Below are 17845 nucleotides of genomic sequence, written 5' to 3'. Positions count from 1 at the left end.
ATCATAAACTTCAATACAGTCAACGTCCAGATTTGCCTCCCACAGAGAAGAATCCAGATCCTTTACAGCAGGGGAAAGTCGACATGGTATCCTCCTAGATATTGTTAGAATGCAACTTCCAACCCCAACCAGCATAGCCAATGGTCAGTTAAGATCAGAACTATAGTCCAACATCTAGAGGGCATCACATTGGCCTGCTCTACAGTGTCAAATTATTTGCATGCCACATATTGGAAGAGGGATTCTAGTCTATTGGCAGTAACCCCAGTGCTTTTTTTTCTTAAAAAAAAAAGTTTAGGGGTACTCTCATTTGAAAATCACCATTTTATAGTTCAAATTGGGGAAAATAAATACAGTAAATGGACAAAAGTACAAAGATTCACAAAATGTTTAGGGGTATGCATACCCCCGTGTACCCCCCAGAAAAAAAAGCACCGAGTAATCCTGTGACCACCTCATGCACCTGGCTGTGAGTAGGTAGCACAGTAAGTCTTGGAGTCACTGAACTGCCAGCTTTAAATCTTCCAACAGCCTTCTCTCAATATAAGAATTTCCTCTAGTCCATCTCTTCCTTCTGTCTCTTAGGCCCAATGAATATTTATCAATAGGTGATTTTTCCAATTGTTCTCTAATTCCATACTTTCTTTTCCCCTACAAAATTTATATTCTAAGAATTACCGTATACGGAGCAGATGTTTATTGTTCTGATTATTGAGAACACACTTCATTCAGAATAGTAGCCATAGCATTCCAAAGAAACGATAATGAACTTGTATGACATTTTACAGACTCATTGGTTTATTGCAGCATAATGTTTTACAGGCAACAGCTACTCCAAATGATTCATGAAGTGGACTGATAAGGTAGAAGATATATACATATGGGTTGAGGAACACCAGAGAACAAAACAGCACAGTGAAAACAAACAATACTGAGAAAATATATCAGATCTTGATACAATACATAACTTAAATGGGAACATTAACTCACAATATAATGACATTGCGTGGTGGAGAGGCTTGATACCAAATTCAGAACTGGGCAGGAATCAATATTTTAACAGGTTCACCTACCCACCATAGGAATTGATTCCTGAATATAACAATATGCCCTGGAGATGAAACCAATTGGGCACCCTAAATTTGGGGCTTAGGCATAATTCTCCAGAATGTAACAGGTGAACCCTCATGAAATGTCACCACACAGCTTTCAGCAAGGATCAGTATTGTTCTGCATCAATACCCTTCTCCCTCTCCTATCAAATTCTATGTTAGTTCTGTTGCTATTAAGCTACCATATGTATATATGGTTGTGAGTACTCTCTTATCCTCCCTCCTAGGCACCCCTCATCCCCTCTACCAAAATTTTTAATCTGGCAAAAAGGCTGTAAATTGCACATTTACAGGTAATGCTTATACCCATCTGTAAATAAACATTTCTTTTCTATCCATCTTCATGGAAACAGTGTACAATTATACAACTTTAATCAAGAAAACAGAATAAAAAACCCGCACCTTTTGAACCAGGGGAAGCAAGCACCAAAATCACTATCTGCCCAAATCACTTGCTGGCCTTTCTCCATTTTCCTCTCCTTAAGGTGGGTTCATCCTTTCTTCACTTTGGCCATATCAGCCCCCACTTATTTCCAGTGTTGCTTCCCTGTTCAGTTTTAAGAACTTACAGTGGTCAACCTCTCTGCTCCACCTCTTCTTGCATGTTCCCTCTCACACCAATTCTTACTCCGTGGCTGTCACAAGCTCACCTATTGCCTTCTCTCCTTTGTCTCTCCCTCCCAGTTGCTGCTTTTGGCAGCTTATGCCATGCTGCCCTCCATTCCGTCTTTCCTTTTCCTTCCTCAAACCATTTTTCTCTCCTTCCTCAAGGCCCGATTTAAGAAAATCTGTTCCTGAACAATTCTGACCTTCCTCATGGTCTCCCCTGCTACAACCCAACTCTTAATTTGTTGTCAGTCTTCTCTGGCCATCCCCATCTCATCATCTAATTAAGAGTCCATGCTACTTCTTTTTAGGGATAGCACAGTATCACTGACTTCCAAAGAGTGCAGAATAAGCTTGACAGGTTTTTACTACTAATCATGACTTAATTATAAATTAAAATATATGTAAATATTCTCTTTTAAGAGCTGTGTACCTGGTATAATTTCCTTTTGATGAAAGTCATTATGTGCTTACTAAATGGGATTTAACAATTCACATATCAAAATAAATTCTTCAAAGTCCTATGATTTTTTTTTCTACTTTACCCTGTATTAAAATGTAGTATGACATTATAAAAATGTAATTTAAAAAATTTATCAAGTTTGTATCAGATTTAAATATGTTGACAGTTATCTGTTTGTAAAGCATCATAATTTCCCAAACTTCCTAAGAAGTGTATTCTGGAGAAAAATACCACAGTCATTTTCAAAATAGTTCTTCCATAAATTAGTTTTATTTTGTATTAAATGAGCACGAGTCATTACCATAGTAATAACAGATATGTTTATTACATATCTATTAGTGTGGCTTTCAATACCACTTTAAACATGCAAATCGTCATGTAGACGAATCAGTTTTCCAGTGCTTCTTATTTAATACACAACTGCAAAGCTGTTATAAGTTACTGAAGAGGTATTTGGTTAAAAAATAAAATAAGCCATACTGTTCATACCACAATAATATTCCTGCTACAAAGCAAGAGCTTAAAATGTACTCAATTCCTGTATTATCTGGAATTTTAAAGTGTTCTAGGTGTTTCAAATTCGTGGTACAAGTATTTGTTACTTTTTGTATTTATGATTAAAATCTCTCTTGGTAACAGGCAATTTCATTTAAAATTGTACACATGAAAATGGAACTAGCTTCTACAATACTTTGATCAATAAAACCACTGACACATAATAGGTATTTGAGATTTCTACACTTATTTGACATGGCAGTAAAACAGATTAAGGCACTAAAAGGGCAACATCCATTAAAAGTGTTCTAACAATAATTTACATTTCAAACAGTGCATACATTTTGTGGGGTGTGTGTATTTGCTATAATTAGCACTTCAAATTGTTAATGCAATATGTTATACAAATTATAGAAAAAAATATGTACCAAAATATGCTTCCAAACTTGGTTGTTTTAACTTAGTTTCTAATGCCTCTAGAAGTAAAATTCTGTATGGCTTGGCAACAATGCATAGATTACATGCAATTACTCATTTTCTCCCCCTTTACAAATATGCAGAATCAGTATTTTGTAAAGCAAAATATTTAACACCTTGAGCTGTCATGATGAATTATTAGCATTAACAACAATGCAGAAAAGGCACAAGTGATTATATTTGTTTTCAAGCAAATTTTGCTGTTTTCTGCACAACTTCGAGTCTTCAAAGAAAATTCAGTCCTTCTCAGTTTGAGATACCTTCTTTCTATACTCATATTTGTGTGCTTATCTTGATATAAATATCCTTCCCACAGGGTAAATAGTCCTCTTATTCTCATTGATACAAGAAAAGCTCACTGCATTCCATCATGATTAGCTGGCGGTTTTATTTTTTAGAAATCCAAAAAGGCAGCAGTTTAAACTTATTTCTAGCTAAGCTTTATTTGCTTTTACTTGCATTACATAGTAATAATTAATCTAATCTACCTTAAGGCAAACCCGCAATAAGACACCCTCAGCGTGCTTTTTGTGCCAAAGCAAGGAGGAGAGAGTAATAGCAGTCTTAGCCCTGAAGCCTGTGATAATTGCATTGTAACAAACAACCAGTCTGCACTGCCCTGTATGGTGGAAAAAAGAACAGCTTTCTCAGACTCAGCCAGATTCCATGGAGTGCGGCATATATTGTTAACTGGAAAGAAAAAAAGAAAAAGACACCATTAGAATTGCCTCATTTTTCATTATGTCGTTTCGTTTAACAGGTCAACAATATTTAAAATATTGTTCAGGAGTTAATGTACCAGAGGCATGTTAGAGGAGTGTTACATTTGATATTCTGCATACAATGGAACATTAGTGGAGATTTTCCTATGTACATACTGAACATTTTGGGGGGGGTTATGTTTTTGGTTTTTTTACTGTGTGTATTTGTGTTGAGAAGCTGCAACTGGCAGCAGATTCCCACGGTATGATGGTAAAAATGTAAACTTTGCTATCAATTGCAAACCACACACAGGTCCCACTATCCACCCACTTGCTATGTGAAGATTCACTTATCTGAATGTAAAGAATTATGCCGAAACTTCACTATACACTCCGTAGATTCAGATATTAAAATATAATTAGTATTTCTGGTAATATCACAACATAAATGAAATAATACAGAATCCTGGATATGTTTATATATGCTTTATTCATTAGTACAACTCACAGAGCTGTGCCTAATCTAGGATCAAAGTTTGTTTTGGGGGGTTTTTTAAATAGCATTTCTATCCTGCTTCAAAATGAAAAGCTACCAAAATGGTGTACAGTAAGATAAAACAAAACATATGGTATTGGTAAACTAAAAGCAATTTAAACCATTTCTACAATTATACAATCAATATTCCATAAACTGACTGGGTCACACTTCAAGGAAAGCCTTGTTAAATCAAAATATATGAATAGATATCAAGGTGGTAGGTGCTTGTCTAATTTCTGTTTGTAACTCATTACAGAGGGCTAGAGCTGCAACACCAAAAGCCCAGTTCTTGGTACACACTACACACATTTCTGGGGCATGCAGTATTCTCAGGAGTGCTCCATTTGAGGAACCCAGTTACCAGGCAGGGATATATAGGGCAAGGCAGTCCCTTAAGTAATCTGGTCCCACGCTGTTTAGGGCTTTAAATACTAAAAGCAAAACCTTGGAACTTCAGTTTATAGGATACTGGCAGCCAGTGCATCTCCCTCAGCAAATATGTTCTATTGTGTTGGTGGTGTGCCCCAGTCAACAACCTAGTTGCTGCATTCACTAGTTACAGCTTCCAGACTAAGCCCAAGAGAAACATCAGAGCACATTCCAATAATCTGAGATTACCAATGCCAAGATCACAGCTGTCAAGCTATCTAGGTCTGGAAACAGGTGCATCTGTCTTACCATTGAAGCCACCTGTGCCTCAAGTAACACAGAAAGATCCAGGAGTACCCCCAAACTACATACCTGTTCCTTCAGAAGTGCAATCCCATCCAGAAAAGGAAACCCAGACACAGAAACCACTCTCACACATTATTATTGGCCCTCATCCAGTCCCCCATTGCACCCAAACAGCGGTCCAGAGCCTCTACAGTCACTCCTGATTCAGATGTTACAGAAAAAGAGACACTTCGTTCCAAATCCCCTGATGACCACAGCAGCTTCATAGATGTTAAGCCACCAGAAACAAAGCTGATGGGAGAGAGGGAAAGATCTTGGAAAACAAAGGCTGATGGGAAAAGGCAGTAAGAAGGGGGGAAACAGACACTAGCCTGAGAAGGATAAGCGGGAGCAACAACAAACCGTACTGAACTCGAGGAAGGCAGGAAACAAACAAACGAGTATAGAGTCATGGCAGCAAAAGCCTATTTCCAAAGCTTTTGTTCCTGCCTTGACCAGAAGCCATAACCCAGCTAGCAGAAGGCAAGTAACAATACTTATAATTTTGCTGGTTGTTGGCATCTGTCTTATCAGGAGACAATGGAGGAGTGCGCCTTTGGGGTTGAAGCCAAACCGTTGGAAGAGTTACAACGCCTGCTTACTTATCATTTCTAATCCTTACAACAGCCTGCAATAAGACTCAAGAGTATCTTGCTTCAGGCCACCTAGTGAATTCATGGAAGATCCATAGAACCATAGAATTGTAGAGTTGGAAGGGGCCACAAGGGCCATTTAGTCCAAACCCTGCAATGCGGGAATCTTTTGCCCAATGTGGGGCTCTGAGATTAAGAGTCTCATCCCCTACCAACTGAATTACCTCTGTTGCTACTGGGATAAGATTTGAATTGGGGATGGCCTGATTTGTAGAGCAGTAGTTATAATGCAAACTTACTTAACGTCAAGAATGTGAAATAAATGTCAAGGACATCTATGGTTATAAAATATTGGATCCAACAAGTGACATGAGGATGCAAAATTGATAAAGATGCACAAGTCTAGTACTTGGATGGGAGAATGCTTAGGAACCCCATGTAAGTTGCTCTGGGCTTCCTTAAGAAAAGCAGGCTAAATTAGACTAACAAATAATAAAGAAAGATGCAGCAGAATATACTTTTTACTTGTTCTCTCTAGGAAATATATTAGGGCAGTAAAATTAAAAGAAATCTTGTGAAACTGCCATCAAATGAGAATATTTTCACCAATCCCTTGTTTTGAAGATTTTTTTTGTTACCTAGGAAATGAATATATTTAACACTGTCCAAAGTTAACACAGACTTTTCTCAAATTAGGCTGTTGTGGATAATAAAGTGTACACCTTCACCATCAGAATAGAGAAGTGTTAGAGAGCACATGAGGGAAATGTCCTTATTCCAAGAATGGATTCCACCACCATGGCATATTCTACACAACATAATTGTGTTATGAGGATATGCATACTGTTTTGTTACCAACAGTATCAAGACCAGAAAGCATAGAGCTGACAAAGAATCCAAGCAAATGATATCCAAGATCAAAGAAAGAAAGCCACAGACATCTCCAAAATGACAATCTGAGAAATAATATAGTTTTCTCATTCTAAGAAAGCTCCTTCTTCATTACTAGAAGAAAGCAATTCTGCTTTCTTACTACTGTCACATGACAAGTAGCAGTGGGTTCAAAAGCAAAGGCTACTCACCAGTAACTTGAGTTTTCTGAATGGGTAATGTCCCCCACAGATCCATACTCCTTTGACCTATTGAAATTTAGAAATGAACATTTCACGACTATTTCGATGTGCTGAGGGCTCACTGTGCACTCTATACGAAAAATGGAGCTCTAGGAGAAGTGATCTGAATGCTAATAGCAAACAAAAGGGAAGACCTAGACCAAAGTTTCTAATAAAACAGTGGAAAGAAAGAGGGGGGAAATGAATTGCTTTAACAAGAAGAAAATTCCCCTTTTTTCTACTTAAATGGAAATTTTATGCCCCTCAATTAAGGATTAAAGAGACTCTAATTTCTAAATGTTCAGGACCGAAGCAATGAAATTCACAGATGAAGGCTCAAAAAGTATAGTCAAATTACTTTGCAATAAAAGAAAATCTTTAAAAGAACTGGCATTTCTAAAACTATAGATCATGGTTGTTTTTGAAGAAAGATTATTTTCTGTCTGAGTCAACTGTTCACTGCATAACTTCTATTTAAATATATGCATTTCTGATAAATGATATACAGTGTATCTTTTCTTACTGTTCACATATTTAGTATTTATAAACAAATTATAACATCATGCTAAATAAATGAAAGAATGAATGAAATATCCATCAGAAAATAAAAATCACCGACAAGGAAATAAACAGATATTAAAATAGCTCCAGGAGGAATGAAATTAATTTTACAAAACTAAAATGTATTAACTAGCTCTAAACATGTATTTATTTCTTCCCCTGCTCTCAAAATGCTCAAGATAGCCTAAACTTCAGGCAGCCATAACAAAATTGTACAACCAGAAGCATCATAACACAATGCTAATAAAATAAACCCCATCCACAGCCTAGTATATTCTGGGATGTTCAATAGGAGCAACCAGCAAGAAACATGTTTTAGAGATCTTATTTTTAAAATTAATATACAGCCTCCTATTTCCATCCAGTACTTGTGTATCTTAGTCCCTAGTTCCAAACAAATATGCATTTAAATCTATCTTGCTGACTTCAGCAATATTGAAGTGCTCGTGGAGCAAGATCAGAGCATTTCTGTTCAATTTCTTCTACTAGTGATTTTCTGAATGTTTTAAATTGTCTGAATGGATGTTGATAAATACCAACCTAACCGAATGGGAAAATATGAAAATGGTCTCTAAACTTCCAATTATATTTCTGTCCTTTCTAATAATTTCTACTACAGTTAAAGCTAGTTTAATAGCAATCAGAGTTAAGAGATGAAACAAGCAAGCTAGGCGTATCACTAGGGTCAGTGCCAGATGATTTCATGCTTGAAGACCCTTGTCCATGACTAGAAAGACTGTGAATCCCAGTGAAATAGGACAAGAAATACTTATAAAGAAATGGTGAGGACAACACAAAGTTCTCTAGTTAAAATGAATCAACATTCCGAATTTCCTCCAAAGACAATGGTGGTAAGGGAGAAACAGCTATGAATATGAATTGACAAAGTGAAGCTACGTAGCTCTTTATCTGGCTAAATGATGTATATAAGACATATATGCACTCACAGGTACACAGAGAAAGATGAAGATCAGTATTCAGGATACATAATGAAGAAAAGATGTAAAACTAGAATGAATGTGCAAAAATTATACAGAATGCCAGCATTGATCCTGGCACAACTTAGCATCTATGTTTATATACTCCAGTGGTTGACTCAGCAGTATATTTAGCTGATATATTTTTGCTTCCAAATCACATCTTTCTTGTTTTTTCTCTCCCAGAAATCAGAAAACGTATCTTCTATGATATATTTTATATTGAAATAGAGCTATATTTTTCAGCATTAATGTAATCATATATAAATCATACATGCTCCCAGGCATGCCACCCACATACGGGAGCTTAGCTAAAGAATACAAAACCTCTAGTATAATGTAGGGAAGCACAAATGAAGATGTATATAAGAAAGTGTCAGAAATGAGGAAAACGAATGAGCAGGGTGAACATATTTGGTCCAAGAAGAAAGATGGCTTGAAACTTAAATGAAAAAGTTAACACTGAAACTCATAATTAAACTTAACTGAGATCATATGATTTCTAAGGTTTAGGCAGCAAAATGAGCAGATGAGTTACAACAATCACAACTTAATGCCTGCATACGGCACTCATGAAGCAAAGCTGCTGTAACACAAAGATAAAAGAGATGGAATGACAGAGAGAATTCCTGGTTCCTGCCTGAATGGCAGGTCTGAGAGTTTAGTGCCACCTTGTGGTCAAAGGGCATGAACAGCAACATCCTACTTGAAGACCTTAAATACCCAAGGGAGAAGGAACCATTGTTCTCACCTGAAAGGTATTTGTCCTTGGATGATCTAAAGTTTTCAAGGTGCCATTCCCTTTTAAAAATGTTTTTTTTCAACTGCCATACTAGGTTTCTTTGTTCCTAAGGTTGGTCTTGTGCTCTGCTGTGTACTCAGTTAGTGAGCTTTTTCTGGCGCAGTGGTTTGTTATTGTATAATTTGTGTGTGATTTTTTTTTTAAGCTTGCACATGAAGCAAACTGAAGCCTAAGGAGAAAACCATCTACTTCCTCTAAAGTTCAGTGTTCCCTGCCTTTGAGCAGTAGGGGGAGCCAAACCCACTTGAACTCTTTCAGTCACTCAGAAGATGAGAAAAGCAGTTCCTTTTAAGTCACATTAATTTAATTTAAGTACCTCTCTCCCCCCACCCCCGTATGTGCCCATCCTCAAGTGATTTTCCCTGTTTTTCCATATTTGTTAATGGTTGCTTCCTGTCCTTTTGAGCCTGTTTTCATCATATGTACTAGTGATTTCCAGAAGCACACACTGTATCACCACAAGCCATATCCAACCAATTCATTCAAATAAATGGATTTACATCATTCATGTCCATTTATTTCAATGAATTTAATGAGTTATTCGGATTCAATTCACTCTGTGCTTTCCATTTTTATGTGCTTCTTTTCTACATACATACTGTTGTGTGTTACAGTGGTGCCCCGCAAGACGAATGCCTCGCAAGACGAAAAACTCGCTAGACGAAAGGGTTTTGTGTTTTTTGAGTCGTTCCGCAAGACGAATTTCCCTATGGGCTTGCTTCGCAAGACGAAACATCTTGCGAGTTCTTGCGAGTTTGTTTCCTTTTTCTTAAAGCCACTAAGCCGTTAATAGCCGCTAAGCCGTTAATAGCCGCTAAGCCGCTAATAGCCGCTAAGCCGCTAATAGCCGTGCTTCGCAAGACGAAAAAACCGCAAGATGAAGAGACTCGCGGAACAGATTAATTTCGTCTTGCGAGGCACCACTGTACTGGGCTAAAGATTATAGGTAGCAAAGCAGCAGAACAATAGACACATTTAACAAAGCCACACCCTTACATGTCTGATCAGCAGGCCCGTACTTGGTGCTGGCAGAAAACCACATGGTGATTCCCACTGGGGTAGAGGCAGTGCTGCCTAGAAAAATTATTCTCCCACGAAGCTGAAACTTTTGCCGGCAGGAGCAGTGACAACATACACAGCAGATGCAAATTCTCCCCCACCCTCTCCAAGGCTGGCAGAACCATAAAAAGGAGAAGGTAGCAGAGCATAATCTGGGATAATTTTGAGATGATGGTGGATCCCAGCTATGCCATCTGTGTTAAAAAAAAGCTGAAATGGGGCAAGTTTCAAGGGCATTACACCAGACAGCTCCCATTCCTCTTGCTGGAAGAAGATACACAATAGCGGCTTAGGAGGCAACAATGGAGGGCTTGGGGTGGGGAAAATACAGTATCCCAGCATACTGGGCAGGCACAAGTAAACAAAGCATTTTGCTTACAGCTCTGTGTGCAGTATCACCTATGAGCACTGAAGTAGTGCCCACAAACAAAACCACAGGGAGGAAAGGAAATCCCCTGTAGTCCCTACCCCCACTCCAAAATCAACTCTAAAGGATTGATAAATACACCCCTGGGTGTCCACCACAGTAAGGAAGACTAATGTGATCGCTTTCTTACACCACCTCAAAAATGTAATGATTCCTCCTGTAGGAAAACCACTGCAGTTATCCTCACAAGATTTTGCAGGATTGTTTCTGCCAAAGGATTTTAGGCATGCACACCTAAAACCTTTATCAAATTCTGCCCAATTTAGAGCTCTTTTCTGAATCAAGGTCTGAACAAATCCTCTGGTCAGTGCACATCCCCAATATTATCCCCATTTAAATGTGTTGCCTTCTTCAGTGTAATACCATTTTAAGCATGTACTTACAGTTTTAAAAATCTACATAAAATATTTTTTTGCCATAAAAAAGAGCAAAGTATTAAAGATTGGAAAGCACTTTCACACAAAGGGCTAAATAAATGGCTTGTGCATGCTAGAAATAAAACACAGTGTATTAAGGATTACATGGAGGAATATTTACCAACATCAATGATATGACTTATTATCAGGATACTTTGCTGAGAACTTTGACCAGAATGTGGAATAATGCAGCAAAGAGGAGCACAGAGTTATATAATACTGAAGATCAAACTTCCATTAGTAACCAAATACAAGGCAAAATATAAGGCAACAATAAAGCAAAAACCTGGTGAAACAAGTAGCAATGCATTTTAAGGGTACTACTAACATGTGCATTCCTCTTTTTAAGAGAAGTTTGTGTAAAAACATCACCATAGGTACATGAAGAATTCCAGTTGATTATACTGAAAAACAGATGTTTATATAAGACTCTGAACCTCCCCAATCTCCACCAGTTCCTTTGTTGATATGACAGCAAGTTACAATCCGCTAGAAAGGCATAGATGGAAGGGTAAGGTAGATTTGTTATGTCTATTTTAAAGACTTAAAATTGTTTTAGTGCGTTGAATTTTTTATATTAATATTTACAAATATAAAAATTATAAGTATGTTCACAAACTGAATGTTTATTTTAAAAATTAAATTCCATTGTAGAACAATTTGCTCAAAATGCATTAGGATTTTCCAGTGACTTCAATAAATCATTTTACATCGATATGAATTCCTGCTGCTTGTTAAACGAAAATAAAGTAAGATTTGCTGCATTTAAAAAGACAATATCTCCAGTTAGTAAATGCCCTTAACTAGGAACCAGATTTAATCAGATTTGTAAGAGGTGAATCTAGTCAACACAGTAACCTTTGGATAGGTCAGTTATTTCATATGCAGACGACCCTCCTTCTTACAAAAATAAAAAAATAAAAAATTAGTCCATTCACATCTCACCTAGCTTTTCCAGACGCATTCTTAACTTTTCTGAATGACTGATTTGCTGAGGACCTTGTGGAAAGAGTTCTGGGGGAAGCACGAACAAAACTGGATGGTGGTGTCTTGGGGATCTTCTTTACTAAATGAGAAACCCATTTCTTTTGATCTTCTTGACAGGGGGCTAACAACAACATATCTCTTGCTGAAGTTACATCATAACTCACTATTAATGAGAAAAAAATAATACTGTTAAATAAAACCAAAATATAATAACATAAACATTATCACCACTGGTTGACTAATGAAAGTATTGAACAAACACCTCTCATTCACCGGAGATTTTTAATAAGACATTGGGTGGTGATTTGTCATGGATATTTTAGTTGAGATTCCTGCATTGCAAGGGGATTGGACTAGATGACCCTCAGGGTTCGTTCCAACTCTACAATTATATGATTTTAAAATAATGTATTATGGTTGGTAGCACTTAGATATATAAAAAGGTAAAGGTACCCCTGCCCGTACGGGCCAGTCTTGTCAGACTCTAGGGTTGTGCACTCATCTCACTCTAGAGGCCGGGAGCTGGCGCCGTCCGCAGACACTTCCGGGTCACATGGCCAGTGTGACGTCGCTGCTCTGGCGAGCCTGCACCAGAGCAGCACACGGAACGCCGTTTACCTTCCCGCTATAAAGCGGTACCTATTTATCTACTTGCACTTTAAGGGTGCTTTTGAACTGCTAGGTGGGCAGGAGCTGGGACCGAAAGCTCACCCCGCCACGGGGATTCGAACCGCCGACCATGCGATCGGCAAGTCCTAGGCGCTGAGGTTTTACCCACAGCGCCACCCGCGTCCGACTTAGATATATACTTTACAGCAAAGAAATTCAGATATTTCAAAATTAAATTAAACAGCAAAGAAATTCAGATATTTCAAAATTAAAACTGCACTACTTAGTTGCTTAGGGACGCGGGTGGCCCTGTGGTCTAAACCACAGAGCCTAGGGCTTGCTGATCAGAAGGTCGCGGTTCGAATCCCTGCAACAGGGTGAGCTCCCATTGCTCGGTCCCTGCTCCTGCCAACTTAGCACTTCGAAAGCACGTCAAAGTACAGGTGGATAAATAGGTACCGCTCCGGCGGGAAGGTAAACGGCATTTCCGTGTGTTGCTCTGGTTCGCCAGAAGCGGCTTAGTCATGCTGGCCACATGACCCCAGAGTCACCTGCGACTGGACTTAACAGTCAGGGGTCCCTTTACCTTTACATAGTTGCTTAATTGGTTAATCAATTTAAAACAGATTACTGATTTAAAAGTTACACAGTTACTCAGCATATTTCAATATATTTTCAAATTACTTTTAATAAAACTACATATAAACACAAGCACTTGGATGTCCTCAAAATCAGCTGTGGGGGTTTGGGGGACCCTCCAGAACAGATTTGAGGGTGGCGGCACAAGAAGAGGAGAAAAAATGAAAGTCCCATTCAGCCAGTGGAATTACACATGAAGAGCACCAGATACAACCCATAATTTAATCAACCTAGTTTGGATTGCCCCTGTGATAGAACTGCACTGAATTCAAATATAAATATAGTCACCTTACCTTTACATGGTGCAATTAATTCTTCCTTTTTATCCAAGTGATCTCTGTGGCACTTAACATGGCATCGCCTACATTCTACTGCAGGTGGTGGCTTAAATACATGCCAGAGGGGCTTGGCACAAGCCTCACAGTTGGCTGGAAAGTGGTATAATGTTGGGATGAATTCATGACCTTTATGATTCAGAAAGGTTGTCTTCTCTGGTGGCTGAACTGGTTCTGCTTCCAAATCTTTTCGGCACTCGCCCTCATTGGCATATAGAATCTGAGTAGAACAAGAAAGGCATATAGTAGTATTTCATACATTTTTCTTCAAAGTTGACAAAGTTTTTTAAAGAAACTATGTTCAAATCAATATATGACAGTTGTTGTTACCTGGAATATTTTAGGAATTTCCTCAGTTTCTGCTCTATAGACATCTCCCTGTGTTACTGGTCGCACATGGAACAATTTTCTGAAATCAAATAAACATTGCACTGTTTTAATAATCATATCACAACTAAGCAGATCAAAATTAATTTCCCTACTGTTTAACATCAATATCCATTTTGCTACAAGTACATAACGTTACTGCCTTTCCTACAAAATAAAGAATTATTGAGAAGTGTGTGTATATGTAACAGAGTATATGTAACAGGAAGATGCAGCTGAATCAGGGATCATAGAAGTGTATCCAGTGGTGTTAATGGGCGATCATCTGATGTTCACACATACATATTTACTGCAGGAAAATCTGGTGTGACATGTGAACATATAAAAGTTGAAGAAATGATGGAGCCACTCTATTCACTAAAGGATTCAATGTGCTCAAGTGAACCATTCTTCTGAATAGTTGAGCCTATCCAGTCTGACACAAACTAAAATGTATCTCTGTATCTAAAGATTCATAAAAATTAAACCTTTTAAATTAGAAAAAACCCTTCTGTTATCTCAAACTGATATTAGAAGTACGTACTCTATATCTAATACCATGGATGGATTAGAATGTTCTCTGTCCTGTTCGTCATTATAGAACAAAATCTTTCTGCTGCTGACCACAACATACTGAAAAAGAGGGAAAGGAAAAGGACTGTTAATACATAAAAGGCAATTCTATCCACCACCTCATTTCTGTGGATAAAAAGAGAGGCTGTTCAAGTGTAATGCAAAATCATAGCTTGACTTCTGATCATCCTAGTTGGCGCAAAGGATAAGTTGCCATATCTCACTCAAACTCAGATAACTATGAACACAAGGGAGGGAAGGATGAAAGATAGGGAGCATGGAGTCCACAAGCCTGAAATTGGGGGGTGACATGTGAACAACCCCAGAGACAACATTAGTTAATCACTAATAAATTAGGATAAAAACCAATGATGCATATATGCTGATTTTTACTCAGTTTAAATTATTTTCAAAAATATGCAGATAGAATAAATGATAACTAGATGGCCTGGGTTGTTGTTTTTTTGTACAGCATAAATGGTTTTACATAACCAATTATTTTTCAGCATGTGCATGCGTGTCTTAGTATGCATCAAACGTTTTCTACCCATGCGTTGGATGTAAGCTGTATAATTTAATATCTGATTTGGCTTATGCTTCAAAAGAAAATAGAATTCTTATATACCTGCTTCTTCCATCCATGACGTTTTATATTTCCTTTGTTTGGTATTGAAAGCCAGCCCTCCATTCTTGACTCTGTTGGGGGACATATTAGGCAACACTTTAATAACAGAGAACTATAAGAAAATAAATTTCATGCAGCCATTAGCAATTACCAAATAGACTGCTGAAGCAGGAATAAAAGCCACAGCTAAATAAAAAACAGGATTGAAGCATTTTTCATGCTTAGTCACAAATTCATTTTCCATGGCAATAAACCTATTGCAGGATAAGCAGCAAAAGGGTTTACAAGGGTAACATCAAATACTGTTTCAATGGCAAAGTTTTGAAACAGCCAGACCAGACTTTGGTCTCAAAATGGTGGTATAGCATGAATCATAGTATTATTAAAAATTTTAACATAAATATAATGTAACACTAGGAAAGGGAAGATGAAATACTAAGCATAAAGGTATAGTAACTGAAAGCCACAGTTCACAATGAACAAAAAAAGCAGGAGAGCAAACACAAAGTACCCACTTGTCCCATTACTCACAGAAGGTAAGAATAGAAGAGAAATAAATAAGGAATGCAGGAAGAATCAGCTAGATATAAAGAATAAGAGAGAAGCAGTTTATTTAGTTTTCATACAACATTTTTTAGTCTGTGGTAAGATTCCTACATAATCATATAAAAGGCTAAAGGTTCTCTAAATGCTTATAAAAAGGACTGATGTTTGTAACACCAAATTTCATTACAAGTAACTGCCAGCTGGTGATATTCTAACCTGGGGCAGGGAGAGAGAACCCTGCCACATGTATCCCAAATTCAGGATACTGTTTCAGAACCAAGTGTTGACTGAAAAATATTATTACTATTAAATTTATATTCCGCCCTTCATCCAAAGATTATAGGGTGGTTGACAACATAAAACCACAAAATACTATTCATCATCATCATCATCTTCTTCACACAGGCAAACACATTTAAAAGTCCATAGATTTTTAAACAGCCAAAGGCCTGGTTAAAGAAGAATGTTTTCACCTGGCTCCTAGCAGTTAAAAAATCATTTTTTACTGGATGCAAGTTTAATGACAGGGTACTGGGGCTGAGAGCTAGTGACCTCTGATTACACAGTGAGTCTAGGCTAAAGTGGGACTTTTAAGCCCAGGCTGAGGTTCTTTACTTTCAGCTGTACTCCCCACTGAAACTCTCAACACATTATAAACAAAAAATGAACACAATCAGAATTAATAGTATGCAGAACCACTATCTGGAAAGATGCTTATACATCACGATAAGAAGACAGGAAGAGATAGCAAGCCGCAGTTAGGAATGAAAGCTGCTGCTTTTCAATATGAAGTCCATTAAAGAATACAATACATAACACTATTCATAAATTCTGCTCACACATGAAACCAGCGCATGAGCAGGGCTGTGCCAAGTAGCTGTGCCCCCCCAACATCATGTGCACCAACTAGCCCTGCCCTCTGGCATCTGCACATACAGCACAAATATCTGTGTGGATGGAGCCTTTGTGCACACAACTGACTTCCATGTGATCTGGAACCCCTCATCACTGAGGTTCAAGATTGTGCTGAATTCTTTGCACGTACAACTGTACACACAAAGGCTTTGTCTCAACATATATTTATACACTGTATGCTCAGACACCAGGAGGCAGGAATACTCAGCATACACAAAGTCGGTGCATGAGCTTTTCAGATATTCAGCACGACCTTGCTTCCCATTCACATGTCAAGGTTGGTTTTTTTAGGCGGTATGCGGCAGTACATTGTACCGCCACCTCTTTTTCGCCTCCTCCTCCACCGCTTCCCCACAGCCATTTTGGACCAAAGTGGGTCTACCACAAAGTGGCAAGAGTGGCCGACTTTCTTACCCCTCCATTCTTTGACTAGTGGGCCGCTCCAGGCACGCCACTTTGTGGTAGAGGAGGACTGCTGTGCTCTACTACAAAGTGGCGTGGCTAGAACAACGCCACTTCTTTTTCCTCCTTTCCTTGCTCTGTGGGCCGCTCTAGCCGCACCATTTTGTGGCAGACCTGCTTTGGTAGGTCACGCCAAAATGCCTCTGGGGGTGGAGGTGGGTGGGAAGCAGTGGTGGAGGAGGAGGAGGCAGGCAAAGGGGTGAGGGGTGGGTGTACCGGCAACTCGTTTTTTTCAAATAAAGCACTGCACACGTCTAACTTCTGAATAGGGCTAAAGAAGATAAACAATCTGGTGGAGGAGTCAGAAAAGATAGCTGTAGTGTTCAGTCTCAAGGAATCCAATTCTAAATGAACTTCACTGGAGACTAGAGATAAAGAATCTGGCCAGATGGGGTGAATCACATGTAAATGAGCAGAATAACTGTTACATTTTAAAACTTGAACTGTTCACATTACAGATTTTGATGTGAAATTATAATCTATATATTGTTTTTCCTATCTTTCCTTACCTCCGGGTTCATGTTATATAGGTTTTCCCATCTAATACTTTTTAAATAGAACTGTCAACCAAGTAAGAAATATTTAGGTAATTAATCCCTCGGCCATTCTGTCCACTATTAATTAAGATGTTTCATTTTTAATATATATTTTTGTCTGTGAGTGAGCAGAAAGGACTTGCAATGTGACTTCACCTTCCTGTTCTCCACCCTGCAGCCCTCTGTACACCCTTATAGT

The 17845-nt window shown here is 38.2% G+C and overlaps 1 protein-coding gene across 2 annotated transcripts in view; it reads right to left on the bottom strand.

Moving 5' to 3' along the window:
- Positions 1–770: 770 nt before the first annotated feature.
- Positions 771–17845, bottom strand: part of ROCK1 (Rho associated coiled-coil containing protein kinase 1) — a 59663-nt gene continuing 42588 nt past the window's right edge. The window contains exons 28-34 of one of the 2 annotated variants that reach the window (XM_081013070.1): positions 15188–15258; positions 14534–14622; positions 13954–14032; positions 13582–13843; positions 11999–12203; positions 6782–6838; positions 771–3843 (exon numbers count right to left, since the gene is read on the bottom strand). In XM_081013070.1, coding sequence (XP_080869196.1) covers positions 3840–3843; positions 6782–6838; positions 11999–12203; positions 13582–13843; positions 13954–14032; positions 14534–14622; positions 15188–15258 — 767 coding nt within the window. In that variant the 3' untranslated portion in view covers positions 771–3839. The remainder of the gene's footprint in view (positions 3844–6781; positions 6839–11998; positions 12204–13581; positions 13844–13953; positions 14033–14533; positions 14623–15187; positions 15259–17845) is intronic. The other variant, XM_081013071.1, reaches the window with a different exon arrangement.

The sequence above is a fragment of the Podarcis pityusensis genome, assembly GCF_964106645.2.
Source record: "Podarcis pityusensis genome assembly, chromosome: 7".
In the NCBI taxonomy this organism is placed as follows: Eukaryota; Metazoa; Chordata; class Lepidosauria; order Squamata; family Lacertidae; genus Podarcis; species Podarcis pityusensis.
Note: the sequence above shows the minus strand (reverse complement) of the source record. Positions and strands in the feature narration are given on the sequence as shown.